Source organism: Artemia franciscana, chromosome 12 (genome assembly GCF_032884065.1).
Source record: "Artemia franciscana chromosome 12, ASM3288406v1, whole genome shotgun sequence".
Taxonomy (NCBI): Eukaryota; Metazoa; Arthropoda; class Branchiopoda; order Anostraca; family Artemiidae; genus Artemia; species Artemia franciscana.
Genome location: NC_088874.1, coordinates 9,060,423 through 9,082,443, shown reverse-complemented (window position 1 = coordinate 9,082,443; position 22,021 = coordinate 9,060,423). Strand labels below are relative to the sequence as shown.

The 22,021-nt window shown below is 34.4% G+C and overlaps 1 protein-coding gene across 9 annotated transcripts in view; it reads right to left on the bottom strand.

The window, feature by feature from the left end:
* Positions 1-2,201: 2,201 nt before the first annotated feature.
* The window catches only part of LOC136033641 (cytochrome P450 315a1, mitochondrial-like), a 102,787-nt gene continuing 82,967 nt past the window's right edge, over positions 2,202-22,021 (bottom strand). For 6 of the 9 annotated variants that reach the window (XM_065714452.1, XM_065714458.1, XM_065714457.1 and 3 more), the window contains 4 exons: positions 17,540-17,773; positions 14,294-14,506; positions 4,357-4,479; positions 2,202-2,622 (listed from right to left, as the gene is read on the bottom strand). In XM_065714452.1, the coding sequence (XP_065570524.1) occupies positions 4,369-4,479; positions 14,294-14,506; positions 17,540-17,773 (558 nt within the window). In that variant the 3' untranslated portion in view covers positions 2,202-2,622; positions 4,357-4,368. Of the gene's footprint in view, positions 2,623-4,356; positions 4,480-14,293; positions 14,520-17,539; positions 17,774-22,021 lie in introns of all 9 variants that reach the window. The other 3 variants (XR_010618981.1, XM_065714453.1, XM_065714459.1) reach the window with 3 other exon arrangements.

The window sequence follows — 22,021 nt, the reverse complement described above, 5'->3', positions numbered from 1 at the left end:
TAAAAACGAAAGTCAAGAAAAAAAAAATATAAAAACAGCCACTAGCAAAACCCTTAAAATTTCGTTACACTGCGAAAATTTGAGTTTACATATTGATCATAACGTCCATTAACAGAAAAGCTACATATTCGCTATACAATTGAACTTAGGTGATAGATTTGAAACTAATTTTATCATTGTTTTTGATCTTACCATTTGGCTTGCTGCCCTGTCAATGAGTGTTCAAACCTTCGATGCAGTTAAGTAATATTATGTTACAGTTTGGCTCCAAGTCCTCCAAATGCCCTCCACTGAAAGTAACGAGACTCAGATAGTTTCAAAGAAATAACATGAAGGACCAGGAGTTGTTTTTTGCACAAAACTAAATGGTTTAAATTGTTATCTTTGTTTTCTCCACTGAATGTAGCGAGACTCAGATAGTTTCAAAGAAATAACATAAAGGACCAGGAGTTGTTTTTGCACAGAACTGAATGGTTTTAACCTTTTTTTGTGTTCTAAATTTCTTTTTGGACTTTTCTGAATGGTTACATTTTTTTTATTATATCTAATGATTTGAACATGGTACTATGAGCCTCGTGCGAACAATGGGAACTTCACGAGCTAGATCCCGGAAAGGCAGACGGGTATTTAAATCGATAAGTATATTCAATGCTTTGAGACTCCCTACTTTCGGCGAGGGCAATTTTGTTCGTGTCCCTCCCCTCCCTCTGAATTTACATCCTATTTGGCCCAGCTTCTTATGGTTCTGCTTCAAAAATAATTAAGAAGAATGGTGATAGCGTATATTCGAGTAGCCTAGCGAGCCTAACCTTTAGCTTAACGAGGCCTAATCGAATAGCCTAACAGGTGCTCTAAAGTTTTAGCCCTAATATTAAAGAAGCAAAGACATTGGGAATGAAATCCAGCTTATGAATTGGCAAAATATACTGAAGAATATATTGGTAATTGGTGAATCGGTAAATACACATATAGTCACGTAAAGCTTAAAATAAATTCTTAGGCCAACATTGCCTTCCTATTTAAAAAAAAAAAAAAAACATATAGTTTTTTAACAATAAGAACATCCCTGACGTAGAATTATATTTTCTAACAATAAGAAAAATCCTTGATGTAAATGCTTCTAGATGTAAAGCCGAAATATTCCGATTTTCCTTTTATTAAAAGTTTGTTAGATTTTTTTTGTATACCCTCTCCTTTAAAATATTCTGCCTGTTTTTCTTTATCCTCAATTGAGGAATTTTGACATTTGGTTAAAACTTAAAAGACTCCAAATTCCGGATTTTTTTTTTACAAGATTCAATTCTTAACTATTAAGACTTGCATACGCAATTAGGGAGTTTTCGTTTTTTTTCAGAGCATAAAAATTAAGCAAAAAGTAAAGGTAGATGCAAAATCAAAGGATAAGCTAAAAGAAAACATAACACCAAACAGCTTCAGAAAACAGTCTTTCCTCTGACAGTTTAGCTGTCTTTGGAAATTAACAGATGATTAGTGGTTGAGTTTTTAACAACGAAAAGAGTAGTCAAATTTAACAAATTGGTTACGCTTATTTATTTTTACGGTTCAATGTGGCAACACTGACGAGAACATGATACTGCACTAAAAACTAAGATGATTTTGAAAAGATCTAAGAGAAAAATCTTAAAATACTGCGGTTTTCAGGTACGAGCACCTAAGATGGGCCAGCAGGGGGGGGGGGGGGTGGGTGGGATTTTATTTTGATATATTTGGTACTCTAAGAAAAGAGCAGAGTATTATAACAGTGGGAACCGGCACTAGTGTCGACAAAAAATTATCAACGCCATCTACCATTTGACGACAATTATTTTTTTGTCAGTGTAATAATGAAAACAATTAATTTAATTACTGTAATTGGTAAAAATAGGGTAGCAATAAGTGCCTAATGTCAGCTCCTGAAATTCAAAAACGTCAATTGTCCCCAAGCGCTAGATGGCGCAAACGTTTTTTTGGCCAAAGCTAGCGCCATCTTCTTCTCTCACAAGCTATCCATACTCTTTAGAAAAGAGTATATAGTGTTATATCAGCTTCAATTTACATTGAAACCTGCTAGATTTGAAGAAGGATTATTCAATCTTGTTGGATTCTTAGCAGTGATTTCTATTTTCAACAGAAAACTAAGAAATACGGGTAACACTTAAACGTACCATAATTGTTTATATGAGAACACATCAAAAATAAGGTGCAAGTTTCTCTGGATTATTTATTTAAAAAAGTTAAAATAGAACAATCTACATTATTCAGAATTTGCCATGCATTCATTTTGTTAGCTTGCTGTGGATGACAAAGGGTTATAACGCATCAAAATTAAAAAGAAAAATAGAACACATAGTAAAACTTCACAACCATACAACTTCATCAAAAATTATATCAATGGTGAATATCATCGACCCATATATTTGCATTGATTGGGCACAACCATTTCCTCGCACAGCACTACGCAATTTTTTTCCATTCAAATAAAATACTGAGCAATTTCGTTGATGGATCCTAGTAAAACAACACGATCTTCATTAGCTGGGAAGCTCAATATTGGAAAATCACAGAAGACGTTTGGCACTTTGACTAGAAGACTGAACACTTTGCTGTCTCTCAATGTAGGAACTGAAAGAAAAAAGAAAGTACTAAAATTTACTACTATTCGTCTTTCCAATCCCAGAACATTTGGGACCGCTCGAATTCGAGTTATGGGAGGAATTTCAGTCGTCGTCACCGGACGACATAAGGTGAAGCATGACCAGGACAAAACTATGAAGAGGCCGAAACCCCTTAAGTTCCAACTCATAGCCCCTTCTCCAGAAATTTCAAGATTATTCCTGTAATTTAAAATATGTTAGACCCTAATTTATAATTTAAAAAACAATGCAACTACTGTTTGTGTTTTCGCCAAGTTGGTGACTTGATCGATTACAATATGCTTCATCACATTCATCATAAGCTGATACCTTTTCTTCTACCATTTAAACCCCTAGAAATGCCTAACACCCCATTCTCCTAAACTAAAATTAGCAATTTTTCAAAAGAATATGCAACTATTCACTACTAATATATCCGGAATGGTATGCGACAAAATCCAAAAGGCCATCCCTAGTACCAGACATCGACGAAGATTTGTAGAGTCCAAAGAATGTAGACTTGAGGGAAGTTTCCTTAAATTTTCCATACTTTGATATGGTAAGATACAATATTTATTCCCAAAAATCAACAGGTCGGTGTCAACAAGGAATAAAATAACAACTATTAGCAAATAAATGAGCGATACAAAGGCATAAAAAATTACCAAAGAGAAATAACACCCTACAATGTTTACTGTGATGCACGCTCACTCTGGGAAATCCTCCCAGCTACCATGTAGCATAACACTCACCACCAATCACTTAAATCGCGCTGTTTATCATATTTCACACTTCCAAAGACAGTATTTCTTAAATCTTTTAATATTTAGCACTTGCACATCAAGTGGAACATACTTTCATTATACATTCATTATACTTTTCATTATACATTCATTATATTTCATTATATTTCATATATTTCATTATACATATACTTTTCATTATACATTCATTATAATTTCATTATACTTTCATTATACTTTCATTTATACAACTACACAGTGGACATGAAAATAGACCCGAATTTTAGTAACCATGTCAATATACTTTCCTCTCTCACTACCTTTCTCACTTCCTTGCGTATTTTCTATTTGTCATGAACATGAAATAAGTTCCTTACACTCGAGGGAGAAAAATGGAAAAAACTTGACATCTACATTGCAGTAGCAGCAGCTGAGTCGCGGCATCTTAAGAATTTGATTAATTTTGATATTTAAGTTTGTTCCATCAGAATTGTGGCACAGAATGAACTTACTAGAGCATTCAGAACTCAGAAGGAAATTACTAGTATCTACAGAACCTGTCAAAGGTGAAAGTGAAATCCCTGTGCAATATGATACGTGCGCGTGCTTTGACCTTGAACCTCAAGGTACACCTGAAATGTGTTTTTAAATGTGTTACAACATTAAAATGTGTTCTTAATATGGAAAATAATTTTTCAGATATTCATACGCAAACCAAACTTCATTTCAATCCGTAAACAGGTATTTGGGATCTTCTCGTGTGTTGACCAGATTACGGGAGATACGAGGAGTGGTGCTCATATTGTGGGATTGACTATATTTTTAATATCTTTAGGTCCTCATCATACCACCCAAGGGAGAGTAGGCCAATGGCTTTCAAAATAAATTTAGGAGAACAAAACTAAGGACAACTCTACCAACTGGAAAGTGCTTACTTAATTAATTGTAACTGAGAAATAAATAGATAAGGAATAACTTACAATTAACCCGCGTTACCGTCCAGTAAGCGTTACTTGGAGAGGCTCGTTCATGGTTGCTAATAATCTCATTTTGTACTGAATATATTCATGATTATCACAAGTTACTCGGTGAGATTCCAACACCTGGAAGAAATTCATAGAAGATTAACTAATGATGATTATGAACTGAAAAGAACTGATAGGAAGTAAAGAAGAATCGAAGAAGAGAACTTAAAGTTTAAAAGGTACAGATATGAATTAACATTTTTACTAACGTTTTGTATTTTACAAACTGCGTATTTGTCTTAAAGTTTATATTATTAGTGAATTGACGTTTTTGTAAGTACCAAAACTTGAAAAGCACTATGATAATGCATAGTTCGTGCCTGAGCATCCCGTTTCAACTTGTTCATCAACTTGGCGACAAAACGAAATGACCCAAGATTACACCGCCGACAATGTCTACTGTGCTTAATTTGGCAATCTCGACCAGGTTCAAATTTCAAGCATAATCTTGGCATTTAACCAATCAGGGAGAAAATTCAAGGTAACTATTCATCAAAAAAAGGACAAATCTGAAAATTAGATCTCGAACCATTAAGCTGAATCTAGGAAGACACACATGCATAGTATTAATAGAAACTAAATCTACGTTGCTTGGGCAACGTGAGGTGTGTGGCAGCCTTTGTTCAGCTTCGCCGAGTAAAGTTTTGCGAGAGCAACACTTTGGTTTTGTTTCCTCGCTTCAATTAAACGCTGAAGTTGTTAATCTGTAAGGATCTTAAAATAAATACTAGGTATACCAAGCCGCAAAATTTGCAAACCCCTCATTGCAACTATCAAAAGTTGCAAACCCCACATCGCTAAAGTTGATTGTAGCCTAAGAGCCGTCTATTACTTACAAGTCCCCTACATGTCTTACCACTGGAAACAAATTGGTCTTACCATCAAATACACCGGAAACAAATAATAGGTACACCAACTAGCAAAAGTTGTAAGCCCCTCATTGACAAAGATGATTATGAGTTAACACCCAACTGTTGCTTAAAACTTCCCTATATGTCTCACAATTGGTATCGGCCTATTTTTGGTTTCAGTGTGTACCTTCCTACTGAAGTTGTCAACCCCTTTAAACTTTCAAACTGGTATATCTCATGAACGAATTTTTCTAAAAAAAAATGGACGACATATAATTTGATCAGCTCATCAAGAGCTATCGAATGCCGTCGAAAAAATCTATTTGTCTTAGTTCAACAGTTGCCTTTTTTTGCCGTAGGCCAAGTTTCCAACGTCATCACTTAGAAAGGAGCAAAGGATAAACTCTAATTTCTTTAGCAATAAGAGAACTTTTACAGTTCGAGAGGCACATCTGATACCATTTCTGTATCGACCTATTTTTGGTTTCAGTGTGTACCTTACTACTGAAGTTGTCAACCACTTTAAACTTTCAAACTGGTATATCTCATGAAGGAATTTTTTTATAAAAAAATGGACGACATATAATTTGATCAGCTCATCAAGAGCTATCAAATTGCCTTCGAAAAAAAAATCTATCTGTCTTAGTTCAAAAGTTGACTTTTTTGTCGTAGGCCAAGTTTCGAACGTCATCACTTAGAAAGGAATAAAGGATAAACTTTAATTTCTTTAGCAATGAGAGAACTTTTACAGTTCAAGAGGCACATCTGTTACCATTTCTCTACCGCAATCCCAAGTGCGAAAAATCAAATGATGAACTCAGCTAAAATCACGAGCAGAAATGGGTAGAAGCAATAGATTTTTGGTCCCAGGCAAGAGTTCTAAAAACCTTTTTAAAATGCTAAGTCATATTCATCAATCCATCCTATCCATCGCAAGGTCCATACTTTCCGTAAAAACCACAGAGGTTATACCCTTACCACTTTCTAGAAATAAGCTGAAATCGGTGTGATACTGTGATACGAAAAAAAAGTGTAGCTCTCACAATATAATACATGAAAAATAAATTAATTGCTATTATAGGTTTACCAAACTAAGTTCTTGTGGTTCCAATTTTCCTCTGTAGCACAAGTGTGGCCAAAGAATAACACATAATTTTGTTGTACTTATTGTGTTGTATCTTTGTTCTCATCCGTTTGTTCTGTCGATTTTGCTGCACTTATGTGCTGTTTTCTTTTCTGATGTTTATTTCGTTTTTTTCTGTTTTTTATATTTTTCTGTTTTATATAACGTTTTTTTTTTATTTCGTTTTTTTCTGTTTTTACTCAACTATCCTCACGTTGCTTTGTGCAGTGGGTTATAAATAAATAATTATTATTATTGATATTATTATAAGTCTTAGTTTTCTTCTTCTTATTATCCATTGAAAGGCGTCATTTTAATGTGCATTCAGTTTCATGCAATCCATGACATGTCGCAATATATGAAACTCCAAAAATATATTTTCGTAGCCTTATTATATCACCTATTTTCAATGGAATTCCCCTTTATATGAGAACAAATAAAATTTTCACACTTTAGTTAAATTATAAAATTCTTCGAAAATCTGAAGTCTTGAAAATCTTGTAATTGCTGCAAGTTTACTTGTTAGACACAGAAACGTCCACACAGTTCCTGAGGCCCATTGATCCTGATTAGGTCCCATAGGTCCAAAGATCCTGATTTTGTTCTCAAGTAAATTTTCTTTATACTAAGCATACAGGATTAAGCTGATTTATTTCATTGCATTGTATCGGATCAACGACACTTCTTGACTACTAAGCTCCCTGCGTTGGCCCTGCAGTGCATTCCTGCAGTATGATTCGATCTCTGGGTCCCGTATTACCAAGGTCAAATCCACTGCGCCACCACAGGACTGATTTATTTCATAAAAATTAGACAGTCAATTATCAAAGTACGATCCACAATTGGTATACATATTTGGAATAAATCACACAGTTCATGGTAACGAACTGTAGTAAGGAGCGACCCGGCTCAACAGCAACCAAATCTCTAAAAAATGAAAATTTGATACTAATAGTCATAACAAAAGAATCGCATTTTTATGCCGATTTTAAAATTTAAGTTTCATCATGTTTAGTCTTACCAATAAAAGGTTATGAGCCTGAGAAAATGTGCTTTATTTTAGAAAATAGGGAGAAAAACCCCCTGAACGTCATAAAAATCTTAACAAAAACCACACCTTTCTAGTTACTGTGCAGCTAAACATGGCCAAAGATGAAAGATTTTTTCTTCTTTCATAAATTAAAAAAAAGAAGATATCGTTTAACAAGGGCGGCCATTAACAGTTCCCCCCCCCCGCAAACAAAGTTAGCGCTAGATCACAGCCGAAGTAATCCCGCACGCTTGGGTGACATGTAAATTCTTCTTTTTATTATGTTGGTTTCAGTACAGCTATGCTAAGTGGGTTAAAAAGTCTCTTACATAAGACTCAAATGACCCGTTTAGGAGTGGAGCGGCGTAAAAATAGAGATTATCAATTTTTTTTTTTTTTTTAGCCATGATTGGATGGACTCTTACTACATTGAATTTAAAGATTTCTTTTTTCCTCTTGGATAAGTGTCATTTATAAGGGAAGTAGCCTCAGTATTTGGACTTTTTCCTCGCTCGGTACTCTTTTACGAGGTCATGGGACCTTATGGTGGACAATGATGTAATCATTTCATTTTGTTTTTTGGGAGAAATATTTTCCGTTCTCATTCCAAAAAAGAATAGATTGAAGCTAAGTCCTGTCTGAAGGTAAAATACTTTGCCAATAGAAAATGACCAAGCAATATGTGAATTCTGGCTCGGCCATAGAATGGAAAGCAAAATCTTTCACAATTTTTTCTTATAAGTTCAACTTGGAAAAAAAGCCAGTAAATACCTATTTGAAAAAAGAAATAATAGTCAGTTTTGGACGGTGCATAACCCGAAGCTTTTATACAAGTAAAAGAAGCTACATGGAATGATTTATTTTTTGAAGTGATTAAAATGAAACCTAGGCGAATATTTCGGTTGCATGAGTAATACCCGTGTTCAACAAAATATAATACAAAACAAATAGAACAAAAAAACGAAGAATTAAAAATAACTAAAAAAAATTTTCGATAAAATGATGACTAAATTGTTATTATTATTTTAATATTTTTATTATAGGTTTCGTATTTCAAAATTTTTTTTGTATGATAAAAAGGTATTACAGTCTTTGTCGTTACTTCCGTCAAGGAGCTTTTATTATCTTGTCGACCAGATTAGAAGCGAAGTTTGGAGATTGATACGGAAGGAAAGTGAATCGAATATTCTCCAATAGACATTTTGTTTTTCGTCGGGCGCCATAAAAGCTGGCAGAAAAAGTGAAAATTTCTTTCCGTCAGAAAAGACTAAAAGGAAAGTTGAAAAGAAAAAGTGTTTTAACAGTTTCAGACACTTTAAACGTAGTTCTTCTCGCAAGATATGATGCAAAAAGAAAGCCAATTTCTTTAAGTTCTGGAATCTGGTAGACAACTGAAGTGCTAAGGGCATAGAAAAAAAAAATCCGTCCCCCTCTGGACCAATCTTAAGTCTATTCACATCCAAAAACCCAGAGTTTTTAGGATTTTTCTTTCGATTGTTATCGAATGAAATATGACTCTTTTGTCAGTGTTGGCACGCCCAATCATGGAAATTCACGATTAAAAGAATTTAGTCTTACAACAATTTTCGTGCGTAAAAATTCAAATATCAAGAATATTTGATTCACAGAGACAAATATGCCTTCAAAAGAAAGTTACAAATTCTTAAGATGTTTGGTTCATATATTTTTAGCTTAGTTTTGCTGATTTTCAGCACTTTATTATTATATTTTTTTTAATTTGACGTCTGCTATTCCAAATTCTATAAAACTGCATATGGGGGTCTTTCTTCCTAAAAATTTAATTTCTAATTTACCCAGATTTTTCAAGATATATCTAGTTGTGTAAGTTGAGTACGGTTGGGTAATTTAACTAGTTCAAACATTCAAATTCCATTTTCACTATTTTTACTATCAAATTCCTTGGTAATTTGAGAATAGCTCAATATTTTTACATCAAAGTTGTTTATTAGTATTAAAAAAAAGAGGCTTGATTAGCACTTGTAAACACTTAGAAGAAGTCAAAAATAAACATTATGCTTTATATTTCGTATTATGTTGGCCTTATATAAACATTTTAGATTGAACGTTTCAAAAAATTTTAAAATACAAAATTTTGGCACTTTTTATGCAAAAACCAAATGTTTGCAAAAAGTTTCAATTCAACAATAAAAAATAGTTTAAATCTTTAATATAATTCATTTTTCAATTTAATTAATATTCATTTAAACTGGAATTTTAATTTCAAATTAAACATTTGGAATGAATGTAAATGAGAAAGAATCCTGGCATTTAGAAACATTGTGACACTCTTCTCCGCAATGAAAAGACACAGCTACGATTCAGTTACACAAGATCTCCTTGCGTCATAAGAAAAATTGTTGTGTAATACAACTTTGAAAATAAATAACATTCACAGTTCTCAAAGTGTTTTGCTTTCGAAAAAGCATTAAGCAGCATTACATGAATAGGATAAAAAAATATATCAATTTGTGAACTTTTTGGAGGCCGATCTGACAAATTCTATAAACAAATAGAAAAGAAAATTGACTTTGAATTTTGTCCTAAGTCTTGACTAATTCTAAAAAAAGCATTTGATGAAGATGATGAAAAACTTCATATCGATTCATAAATCGTTTGGAGGGTGGTCGGGCTAAATCTACAAACAAATTAATGAGAAAATTGAGTTTGAATTCTATGCTTAGTCTTTATGTTCAGTTGAAACTTTCAGAGGCCAAACCTGACCAAGTAAAAACAAAAAAAAATCAAAAAGAAGAATTCAAAGACATTTTCTTTTCTTAATTCAACGTTATGAGTTCATTTCTTTTTAAATTAAAACACGTTTTAATTTGAATAATTCAAAAAATTTCAGAGGCCAAACTGATTCAGCATAAAAAAAAACAATCTGTCAGTTTTGATTTTAAAGTACCGAACCAATTATCTTTTTGGGAAATTTTCAAAAGTTAATGGTGCTTGTTAATGTTCAAGCATTCATTAGCACGGAAAAGCATTCATTAGCACGGAAAACAATTCTAAAAAAGAAGCATTTGATCGTTTGGAGGTTAAATCGTTTGGAGGGTGGTATGGCCAAATCTACAAATAAATTAATGAGAAAATTGAGTTTGAATTTTATGCTTAGTCTTTAGGTTTAGTTGAAACGTTCAGAGACCAAACCTGATCTAGTCAAAAAAAAAAAAAAAAAAAAAAAAAAAAAAAAAAAAAAAAAAAAAAAAAAAAAAAAAAAAAAAAAAAAAAAAATTCAAAATTTAATGGTGCTTGTTAATGCTCAGGCATTCATTCATTAGCACGGAAAATACTCTTACGTACGGTTTAGACTGGACTTAACCAAATTGGCCCCTTTAAAAATTACTTAAATTACTTCAAGTTTTGTTAATACCCAGTACTATTTTTATTGTATTACTGTATTATATGATCAAGGCCTCATAGAAAGAGGTTAGGGGGTTTGAAATCCTCGAAAATGTTCTTCCGGCTAGTAAAAACATAATAAAAATGCATATAAACGAATTTTCAATATGTGTTTTTAGGTTTTGTTGTACCCCCCCCCCTGAACAAAAATTCCAGATACAGCCCGGTACCTGATTGGCAAACATCGATGTCCACGATACACCAGCGTTAGCTGCTGATCACATCAGTTGAAGGAGACTGACATCACTCTCTACGAGTCATGTCCGGCAGGAGACATTAGTCACAGTCAAGTCCCAGTACCTGATATTTGGTTTATTGCACATGTTGATAATCATTCTTAAGGAATATAAACTTGTTACTTCATAAAAGTAAGAGGGAATCAAGAGCTTTGATGTTAAAACCCCAAGAGAGTGGACTTGATCTAATAACTTTAAACGGCTGATATAAAATATGAAAACGCTAATAATAGGTAACTGGCACATTTACCATGTATAAGACTAATACAGGGTTCCAACACCGTTAGTAAAGCTAATTAAGCTGTCCACAAAGATAATGAACCGTTTTTCTCGCATAATTTTGTTGGCTTTATTGATGTCAGAAAAAAGTAAAATTTTACTTATTTTTTTTAAGAAAGTCCGCAAAGTCCAGCCAATAGCAGAAGACTTGTTGAAAATTTCAAATAAAGCACACATAAATAAGTATCTACATGTATAATAATGTACAGTGCTTAGTAAACAAATAAGGCCGAGACAAAAAAAATCATCTAATCCTTACTTATTAAAAGGAAAAAAATGCTTAAGAAGAGGGATTTCTCAGCTCCACGTCTGATTATTTCACTTATTTGCTCAGAAAACTTGCTATAAAGTCAAAACACGACGCTTTTTTTTCTGCGAGTGGGACAACATTTAAAGTGCACAATTTCATGAAAAAACTTTATTAACTTTGATCACGCCATCGGAGCTATGGAAGAGACGTATGAAAAATATTCAAGCTCTTTCACGAATTATGGCAATGAAAATATTCGTCCTATCCGCCTGTCGAATGAACCATAGCGTGTTGTGTACAAAACTAAGATGATTTTAATTATGGAAAAGAAATTATGCAAATTGTAATTAATCAGACTCCCTGTTCAAATAAGGAGAGATTATCCCCAAATACATCGGATAAAAATTTTGACATATCTATTCAAAGATTAGATAAAAAAAAATTGGTGTAGACACAACCCCTCAGGTCCCGGGGGCGGGCGTTGTAAGTTATGGCCTGGGAGCATATATGGTTCCAATGGAAGGGATGTTCGTATAAACATCAAAGAGGGCTCATTTGATTGGAAATTGGAAGTTCTAGTTCACTTTTTAAAGTCAAAGAGTCAAAAGAGATCGGAGGGCAACTAGCCCTCCCCCCTTATTTCCCCCCTAGTTCATCCGATACAAATTTTGAAACTGCCATTTTTTTGCAAAATAGTTCAGAGGTCAGATAACAAAATCTCTGGTGTCGACACAATCCCCCAGGGCCCGGCGGCACACGTTGTAAGTAGTGTCCATGGGTCATATATGGCTCTTATGAAAGGAATGCTCACGAAAACTTCAGAGAGCTCATTTGATTAAAAATTAAAATTTCTAGTTCATTTTTTAAGAATCAAAAGAGATCACAGGGCAACTAGCCCTCACTCCCCTCTACAACCTATTTTCCTCAAACCTTTCCAACAACAACTTTGGGATAGCCTTTTTAAATGGTTCGAAGATCATGTAACGAAAACTCCAGGGTCGAAACAACCCCTGGGGGCCCGAGGGCAGGCGTTGTAAGTTATTCCCTGGGGGCAGATACAGTTGTTATGGAAAGGGTTATCGTATGAAGTTCAGAGAAGGCTCATTTGATTAGAAATTGCAAGCTCTAGTTCAATTTTTAAGAGTCAAAAGAGATTGGAGGGTAACTACCCCCCCCCCCCCCTACGCCGCTTTTTCCCCAAATACATCTCATAAAAACTTGAGATAGTCATTTTGTTACAAAATTTCAAAGGTCAGATATAAAACTCCGGTGTCAACGCCATCCCCCAGGCCCGGGGACAGCTGTTTTAAGTTATGCTCTGGGGGCATATATGGTTCTTATGGAAGGAATGCTCGTATAAACTTTGGAGATGACTCATTTTAATGAAAATTGTTAGTCCTAGTTCTCTTTTTAAGATTCAAAACAGATCCGAGGAGAACTAGCCCCCCCCTCCCTCTCGGCATTTTTTCCCCAAACCCACTCAATACAAATTTCGAGATTACCATTTGTTTAAAATAGTTCAAACATCAGACAACAAAACTCCGGGGTCAACATATCCCCCCAAGGCCCGGGGACAGGGGGTTCATTTGATTAGAAATTGGAAGCTCTAATTCACTTTTTAAGAGTCAAAAGATATCTCCAAGCCCTATTTTCCACAAACCCTTCCGATAAGAACTTTTAGATAGGCATTTTTTTTTTAAAATACTTCAAAGATCATGTAACGAAAACTCCGGGGTCGACAAAACCCTCGGGGCCCGGGGGCAGCCGTTGTAAGTTATGCCATGTGGGCATATACTGTTGTTATGGAAACGATGCTCGTATAAACTTCTGAGAAGGCTCATTGGATTGGAAATTGAAAGTTCTTGATCAGTTTTTAAGTCAAAAGAAATCGAAGGGCAACTAGTCCTCCTCCCCCCACCACACCGCATTTTCGCCAAATGAATCTGAAAAAAAAAATTAGAGAGCCATTTCGTTAAAAATAGTTCAAAGGTCAGATAACAAAAAATTCAGTGTCAACACCAACCCTCAAGGCCCGGGAAAAGGCGATGTGAGTTATACCCTGGGGGTAAATGTGGTTTTCATGGAAGGGATTTTCATATAAACTTCAGACAGGGCTCATTTGATTGGAAATTGAAAGTTCTAGTTATCTTTTTAAGAGTCAAAAGAGACTGGAGGACAACTAGCCCCCCCCCCCCCCACTCCTTTTTCCCCCAATCCATCCGATAAAAATTTGAGACAGCTATTTTTTTTTTAAAGTTCAGATGTCAGACAAAATCTCCAGTGTCGACACAACCACCCAGGTCCCGGCGGCACACGTTGTAAGTTATGTCCATGGGGCATATATGGTTCTTATGAAAGGAATGCTCGTAAAAACTTCAGAGGGCTCATTTGATTGTAAATTGAAAATTCTAGTTCACTTTTTAAGAGTCAAAAAAGATCCGAGGGCAACTAGCCCCTCCAATAAGCCCAAAGCAAACAAAAATTAAATAAACAATCATAGCATAAAAAAAAACACACAAGAGGTACTAATATAAATGAATAAATAAATCTTAAAACGAATAAAGGTTAAGTTGAATAGTCAAGCTTAAAACAAACCAAGCCCCCCCCCCAAGTTGGATCTAATGTTTTGAAATAGAGAACCCCATTGCTACCTTAATAATTAGCCTTTACAATAGAAAAAAACAAGTTAGAGCTACTCACTTTACTTAAAAGCAAATACATTTGGGTGAGTGCCAAATGTTTCCCAACGCAATTTCGTGTGCTATGCCCAAAGGGCATCGATGCCAGTGGATGACTAACACCAACTTGCTTGTTCGAGTCTCTACGGCCCCATCTCTCAGGCCAAAATCGAGTTGGTTGTGAAAAGAACCTCTCATCACGTCCACTTGTGTACGTAGACATGAAGACCAATGTCTGAAACAGTTAACTATAACAAAGGGCTTTTAGGAGATTAAGAAATAATTAGTAATGGTTAAGATTAAAGAAAGCTGCGAAGCTCAACACCTAGTTTAAACTGACTTCAAATTAAAAAAATTAGTTGTTATTTTGCTATTTAGAAAATAAACTTTTGTTTTCATGTCATGTTATGTTCAAAATTGACAAGTTCAGTTCCAATTACTTTTTGGAAATTTTCCATTTTCAAATGTTACCTTTTTAATCTCATGATTTTACTGTTAACATTACTGATAGCTGATTGTAAGACCAAGTCACTTGACGAAAACACAGCTATATATGCCCTGTCACTCAGATCTATTCAAAGCTCCCCTCTTTACTCCCTTCCAAGAATTTTCCATTCCGAGATAGAAGTTTTAAATTCAAATTGCCATCATATTGGAGTTAAATAAGATGCGATGCACAAATCCATCCCTTACATAAATTGTACACAAAAACAGGGCAATGTCACATTGAAAAAAATTAGGTGTTGTGTTACGTGATTGTGTAACACTATTCAGAGCGGTATTTTATGAATGTGGTGGAATGAGGTCTAGTCATATAACTTGAATTAGCTTCAGCGTTGTCAATTAGACGCAGTTTACATCTAGTAATATCTACTAAAGAGACTCCCTTACACAGATTTATTACATAAATTTACCATACATGGTAAGTCAAAAATAAATAAATTGAAATAATTAAAATCAGCTTGAAAAGAATAATCTTAACCAATACGGAAATAAAAATTATAACAAATAATAAAATGTTTCCAAAATATTGAAGCTTTAAACCTCTACAGGCAAACTATGTTTTTATACAAAGAGATTTCAAATTTCAGTTTTTTACTAAAAAAGAGGACAAACCAAGAACGGAATAATCGCTTTCAGACGTTTTTCCTCACAACCAGATTCTCTAGACATCCAAGGTTCTTATATATAAAAAAAAAGAAAAGACGAAATTTCGCAGGGTATTTACGAACAAAATTCAGAGAAGGTATGGCGCAGAATAGGCAGCTCGAAAACTATTCGATTTTCATATTCCGATATTTCTGATTCGATATTCGATGTCAAGTTTGATATTTCTGGTTGCCAAAAAATTCTTTTATCATTTGCTTAGGACGAAACTAAGAAAAGATAAAAAAAGCAAAATAATAATGCAAAGAAAACTTCTGGTTAGAGCTTTTTGAAACTGACGTGACCAATCCTGAAATGCAAAAGATTTCATATAATTTGAGTACTTTCACTTGGTCCAAGATATTTTATAGGACATGACACCTTCCTAGGTGCAGGAGGAAAATGTTGAAATAAATTTCACTAAAATATCTCAAAATCTTTGGAACAAAGACTAAACGAGTCAATTACAATGCTTCATCGATGGACGTTTAAGAGCTTGATTGACTATTAGGTTGATACGGCCCCTTAGAGATTTATTAAAATATTAATAATAACAATAAAAAGACCAAAAACCAATTTTTTTGGAAACTTGACTAAGTAAATTTTAAGATTTGCTTCTTCTCAAGGATGCCTATGCTTGAAAGAGTAGAAAAAAAACTAGCCTTTATTCCACCACATTAACTTGTATCCTGATTAATGCCAGCAATGTCTACTATTACTACTAACAACTCACTGCAGCACCAAGCCACCTGAAGTAAGCACAGCAGCACACGCTCCTCCTCCACCCCAATCATTTTCAAAGCCTTACTCTTTTTCCCTAACAAGAATTTCTAATATCCTTTCATTCCTTGCTTATAACCCCTTCGCACTTTATTCGGGAAGAAATAAGCTACTATGGGTTCCCGGGGTATGTTCAAAATGGGGTATTTTCTCAATAATTATAACTGTTCCTTATTTTATGAAATCAACCAATTTAATAATTCATCACTAATAATATATCTCTATAATAATAATATATCTCTAATTTACTACCGTCGCTGATATAATACATCTCTAATATACTACCGTCGCTGATCATGAGTATACTTTAAGTGATGCAAGGATAAGACTGCATTACTTGCATTACCATTCATGTTGTTAAGGGAAAATAACAAAATAGAAAAGAGATAATAAATATTACAATGAATTTCTCGTTCTTAGAAAAAAGGTTTATAATCTAGTAACAGGGTTCAACGACACCACTTACGAGAACATTAACCCAAGTAAAAGACGACATAGATATCTTTGGCACCAGTTTCAACGCTTTTTCGTCATCGAAACAATTACTAAAAGACTAATTACGTAATAGGAAGTGCACAATGTCTATTGGGAGACAATACTGGCTTCTATAATAAATACTTAAATGTATAGACTTATATAGATTTATAGATATGGGCTTAGAAGCAACAGTTTTGTTCGTTGAACTTCGCTCTTACATTCTTCAGGGAATCTTGCTTTTTCGTTAAAATAAACATTCAGGCGACCTTATTGCCTATATCCAAATCTGTCTACTAATCACTAATTTTTGACTGTGGAAATAATTATGAGACGTAATTCAACAGCTACGTGAAGCCAAGCAGGTATTTTGGTTACACAATTAGCAGATATCGTTAAAATAGTACTAAACATTCGATTTATTGGCATATATATGTGTGTAGACCGTCCACGTCAGGAATTTCTGGCTTTTTTCAATGTGCTTATCTCGGTGTTGTCAACGTTTATTAAAAAAAATATCCTTAAAACACATAGTTATATTATGCACAGTTATATTATTTATTTTTTAAGGCATCGGAGAAGATCAATTTGCTTGAATTTAACCAGATTTAAATTGTCAAAATATAAATATTGATATATCCTGAAGAGCTTTTTAGTAATTTTATTTGTAGGGGGTTTAGTGCTATATTTGGCTCTTCAAAAGATTCTAAGTTAGAAAAAAAACATAATAAAAAGAAAAGGAAAACATTGAGGCACTCGAAAATTCGTAAATTTTTTGATCTTTGGTTAAATTTTTAAGTCATTTTTGGACAATGTCAAACATTTTCTTTCAAGGCATGTCTTTCTTTGCAATGAAACTGTTTCTCACCTCGGCAGGAATGTGAAAATTCCCAATGATTGCTTCGTGTGGGAGTACTCTGGTAATAAATGGAGCCACAGGGTACAGTCTGAGAGCTTCTTTAACAGCACCTTTTAAAGTGGGAATTTGTGAAGTGAATGAATGTATGCATCCACGAACTTGTTTGACTTCTTGTGCAATCTTTTCTTGTATTTCCAATTTTTGAGAGATCAAATAAAAGACCCATTGCATTGAATGTGATGTCTAGAAATAACAAACTTTTGGCTAAGAAAATGGATAAGACCGTGGTAAGAAACAAACGAACATAGACCATAATTGAGACCCTTTTATACTGTATCTTTAACTTTGAAATTCTACCAAAATGTTGAAATTAATCACAAGAAACTTTTTTTTTGCTTTTGTCCAAGATGTATGGTAAAGAAAAATTGCAAAATTTGAAATAATACATCCAGAATTTCTTAAGACACCATTCTTAAGAACTGGAAAAAGAAAACATGTGATGCCTTTTTAAAGTTTTGCTTTGTAATAAACCCTCCGATAGAATACTCCCCCCCACAACTTAAGATACGCCCTTGGTAGACATATTACATTAGATAGATAGATAGATACTTTATTGGTGACTGAACCGAAAACCTGCGACTTTACATCTAGAGCTATAAAAAAAAAAGTAAATGACATTGGTTTACTTAAATCCGTAAGAATGCAAACCTCCTTCTAATTGGAGAACATTTTTAGCTGAATAGTCATAGACCGTTTTATATTCTTACATTAAGTAGCTTGCATTACGGAATGGGAATGTGAGACTGGTATAAATCTTGCACGTTCATTCTGCCCCTGTAAGTTCCTGAAATATATTTCTCCGAAGTTAAGAGCTTTTTTTCTTTGCCTCTCAGTGCTGGGGTAGTTTTTTGCAGGCTTGCCTATCCCTCGAAAATTTTGTGCGGCTAGTGGTTTTGAAACAAGAAAAATGTGAATAATATAACATGTATTTTAGGCTTCAATAATCGATGCGGCGGTCCAACAGCGACTTTTATTATGTTTTATCTAACTTAACAGCGCGATACAGCAGGTTTTTTGTGTTTAACTGCCAAGAAGCAAATTTAATTTTGTTTAATGAGAAGGTACATACAGGAGGACTGGCTTACAAAAGGTGTAGGAAGGAGGGGGAGGAAAGAACTTTTCAATTTTTATTGATGAAGATACAAAAAAAAATTTCTTACATCTTGGGGAGGGTGCAATTTTTTAAAATCTAGGGGAGGGTGCAATTCTTTTTATTTTCTCAATCAAAATACTTAAAATAGTGTTTTTCAAAACCTAGGGGACGAATAACCCCACCTCCCTACTGTCACTCAGTTGATTTCTAATATCTCAGTTCAAATTTTAATTAGTCTTCGTGAGCAAAAGTACCAGAGACAGACATTCGGCGTTCTTATCCTTTAATCTAACATTAAAGATTATATTACACAAAGTGTTTGGATTCTAAATCAATTAAGCCCATTTTTTAGATGTTAGCGTTAAAACAATTTACTTACTTGGTTCATAGAAGCTCTTAAAACTTTTTAGTTTCAAAAGAAGAATCCGTCAAATCCTGTCGAGGGATGGCAGCTCAGAAATCATGCACACCGGGTAGCGCATGCCAAGAGTGCAAAGCGTGGCGGGACAAATTTTCACCACGCTTGGAACAGTTCCACCACACTTGGCACAGTACCAAAATGTACACCAGGTGGGGTTGAGTCACCCATCCCTTAAGTTTTGTCTAGCGATAGTTAATATTTAACTTGTTTGTGTTTTATTGTACGAATCGATGTATCTAATTATCACACTTAACCGGAGACTATGCAAATATTGAGAGTAAAATGAAGGCAATTCACGACTTCGAGGAATTTAAGTTAGTAGTGGCTACCTCTAGATCCAACATAACAACTGATATCGCACAAAATCAATCGCACTTAAGGATGTATATAAAAAAAAGTTTGCATAGTACTGAATACTGACTCGCTTTTTCATAAGCCAGTACAACGAACTACATGCAAAGAAATACTAAAGCAAACAAAAATCCACGACATTTCTTCCCTCAAATGATAGATCAAAACTAGCAATGTGTCTTCTATTAAAACAATAATTTATCTTGTTTTATGAAACTTTCAACTTTTCCAGTATCCCCGAACCCAAGAAAGTGTTATTTTCTTATACTGGCAAAAAAAAAAAACAAGAAACAAGTAATCCAAAAAATGATACGAGTTAAAATATAGAAGTGGGAGCAGCCGCCGCTTAACGCTAAAAAAATGTTAAATTGAATTGAATTTATTTATAACCCGTTATAATACACATGAAAAACGGAGTATAATGTGAATAAAAGAAAAGAGGAAAAAGGAAATGACCTAAAAAACTACAAAAAAAACTTTGCAACACTTCACCTTACTTAAAAACAATTAAAGCATACAAAAGCGAAACATTCATTGAATCAAAATAGCGCTCCATGGGTGCCGACCCATTCTACTATTATATACACTTAAATACTCTACTATTAAATACGTGTTAGAAACAGAAGAGATTCTTTAAAGTTGGTTATAAAAGATAAACTTATATTACTACTACTACTACTAACAACAGCATCAAGCCGCCTAAGACCAACAGAGCTATGCACGCTCCTCCTACATCCCAATCTGTTCAAAGTCCCCTCTTTACACCATACTAAGAAGTCCTTTTTTCTCTTAAACCTTTCTTCACGACATCCTCCCACCCCATTCGGGACGACCGGCTTTTTCGCCAAGGACGGTTTTTCCCTAGAAGACTGGCCGACAAGAACAATCTTCAGAAATCTGTATACATTTTTGTTGGAGGAAAACACCCCCCCCCCCCCTTTGAAGCCAATTCTTTGGTACTACCATGTTTTCGGAAAAATAACAATCGTAACTTAAGTCCCTTCTCTTGTCACACATACTGCCAATTTTGCATAACGAACCTTATTCAGTATACCTAGCAAACAAAACGTCTTTAATTTATTTTCCATTCATAGATGACAAGTGACTTCAAAGATGCCAACAGTTTGACCATACAAATTAAAACTTGTTCTTTTCAAACAATAAACAAATGTAACCTTGAACCTGGCCACAGGACCAGTTATGAAAAATAAGACATTTCACACTTCGGAATCTTGACCATATTTTTACACAGGCTCATTGACTTAAACTAAGTCAATGTACTAATTTTGAAAATGTTCCAGAAAAACATAGGTAGTTAGCGAAAGCAGTAGAATCACATTCATTATACTGGTTATACAAAGGTGCGCTGCTAGATTTTCATCATGGGATAGTCAATTCCTACCTAGGATTATAGAGGCTATGCTATGTCATATAGATGGTTTGATCCCCAGTTCCCCAGCTTTACTGCATACTCTGTATTTGTGGGAAATCGCAAGTCAAGGAGCACGTTTCCTTTCCGGCAAAAATACACAAGATTTGCATAAAAACAGAAACAAAAGAAAGGCACCGTAAAATTGAAAATTCAATGTTTGGAGATAAACCCAGCTACAGCTATTACTTTTCCAGATACATTAGAGTGTTTCAACAAGTTCAAGTTTGAGTTATTTCAAAATTATTTTTCCAAAATGGGGAGATAGCATTGAGGGGTCGCCGATTTTCCAAAGTCACATACATCAGATGGCGCGTCCCAAGCGTGGCTAAAGTGTATCAAGCTTGGCAAAAATATACCAAGCGTGGCAGGGACTGGCGGAACTTTGCACACACGTGGCGCCCCGTGATTTATACCAGATGGCAGAAAGTGGTTAACCCTCGAATAGCTTGGTAATATGATAGCATGGAAAGATCGGGGAGAAACTATTTACCATATCATGTGACAAGTTCATTATAAAAGTAGCTGAGAGGTTCTTCAGGGTAGGCATGAACATAATAGAGGAAAATGAAAAAGTCCGTGATACCTTGGATGTGAAGCAAGATTTGTTTCGTGACGAAGAATTAGCGACAGTACTAAAAGGATTAAAAAATAATAAGGCTCCAGCTGATGATACTGTGGTAATCAGTTACTTAAATATGGTGGTTCTAAGCATGGAAATAAGCTACTGACGATTACGAATATGATTTTTGGAAAAGGGGAAGTACCTAACGATTTTAGGGAAACCTTAATTAAACCACTGTATAAGAAAGGTGATAAGAGTGAGTGTGGTAATTATTGAGGCATTAGTCTGGTCTCTGTAGGTAGCAAATTACTTGGTAATATGATACTTTTTAGACTGAGAGATGCAGTAGACAAAATTTTAAGAGAAGAAAAGTGCGGTTTTAGAAAAAGTAGAGGATATGTCAACCAAAATTTCATTCTTAGGTTAATAATTGAGAAGTACCTGAGTTGGCAAACACCTTTGGTCCTCAGTTTTATAGATTATGAGCAAGCGTTCGATTCTGTAGATAGAAGAGCTTTAGAAAAGGTCTAATCCTTGTATACAGACAAATACATCAAAGTTATTAGTGTTAT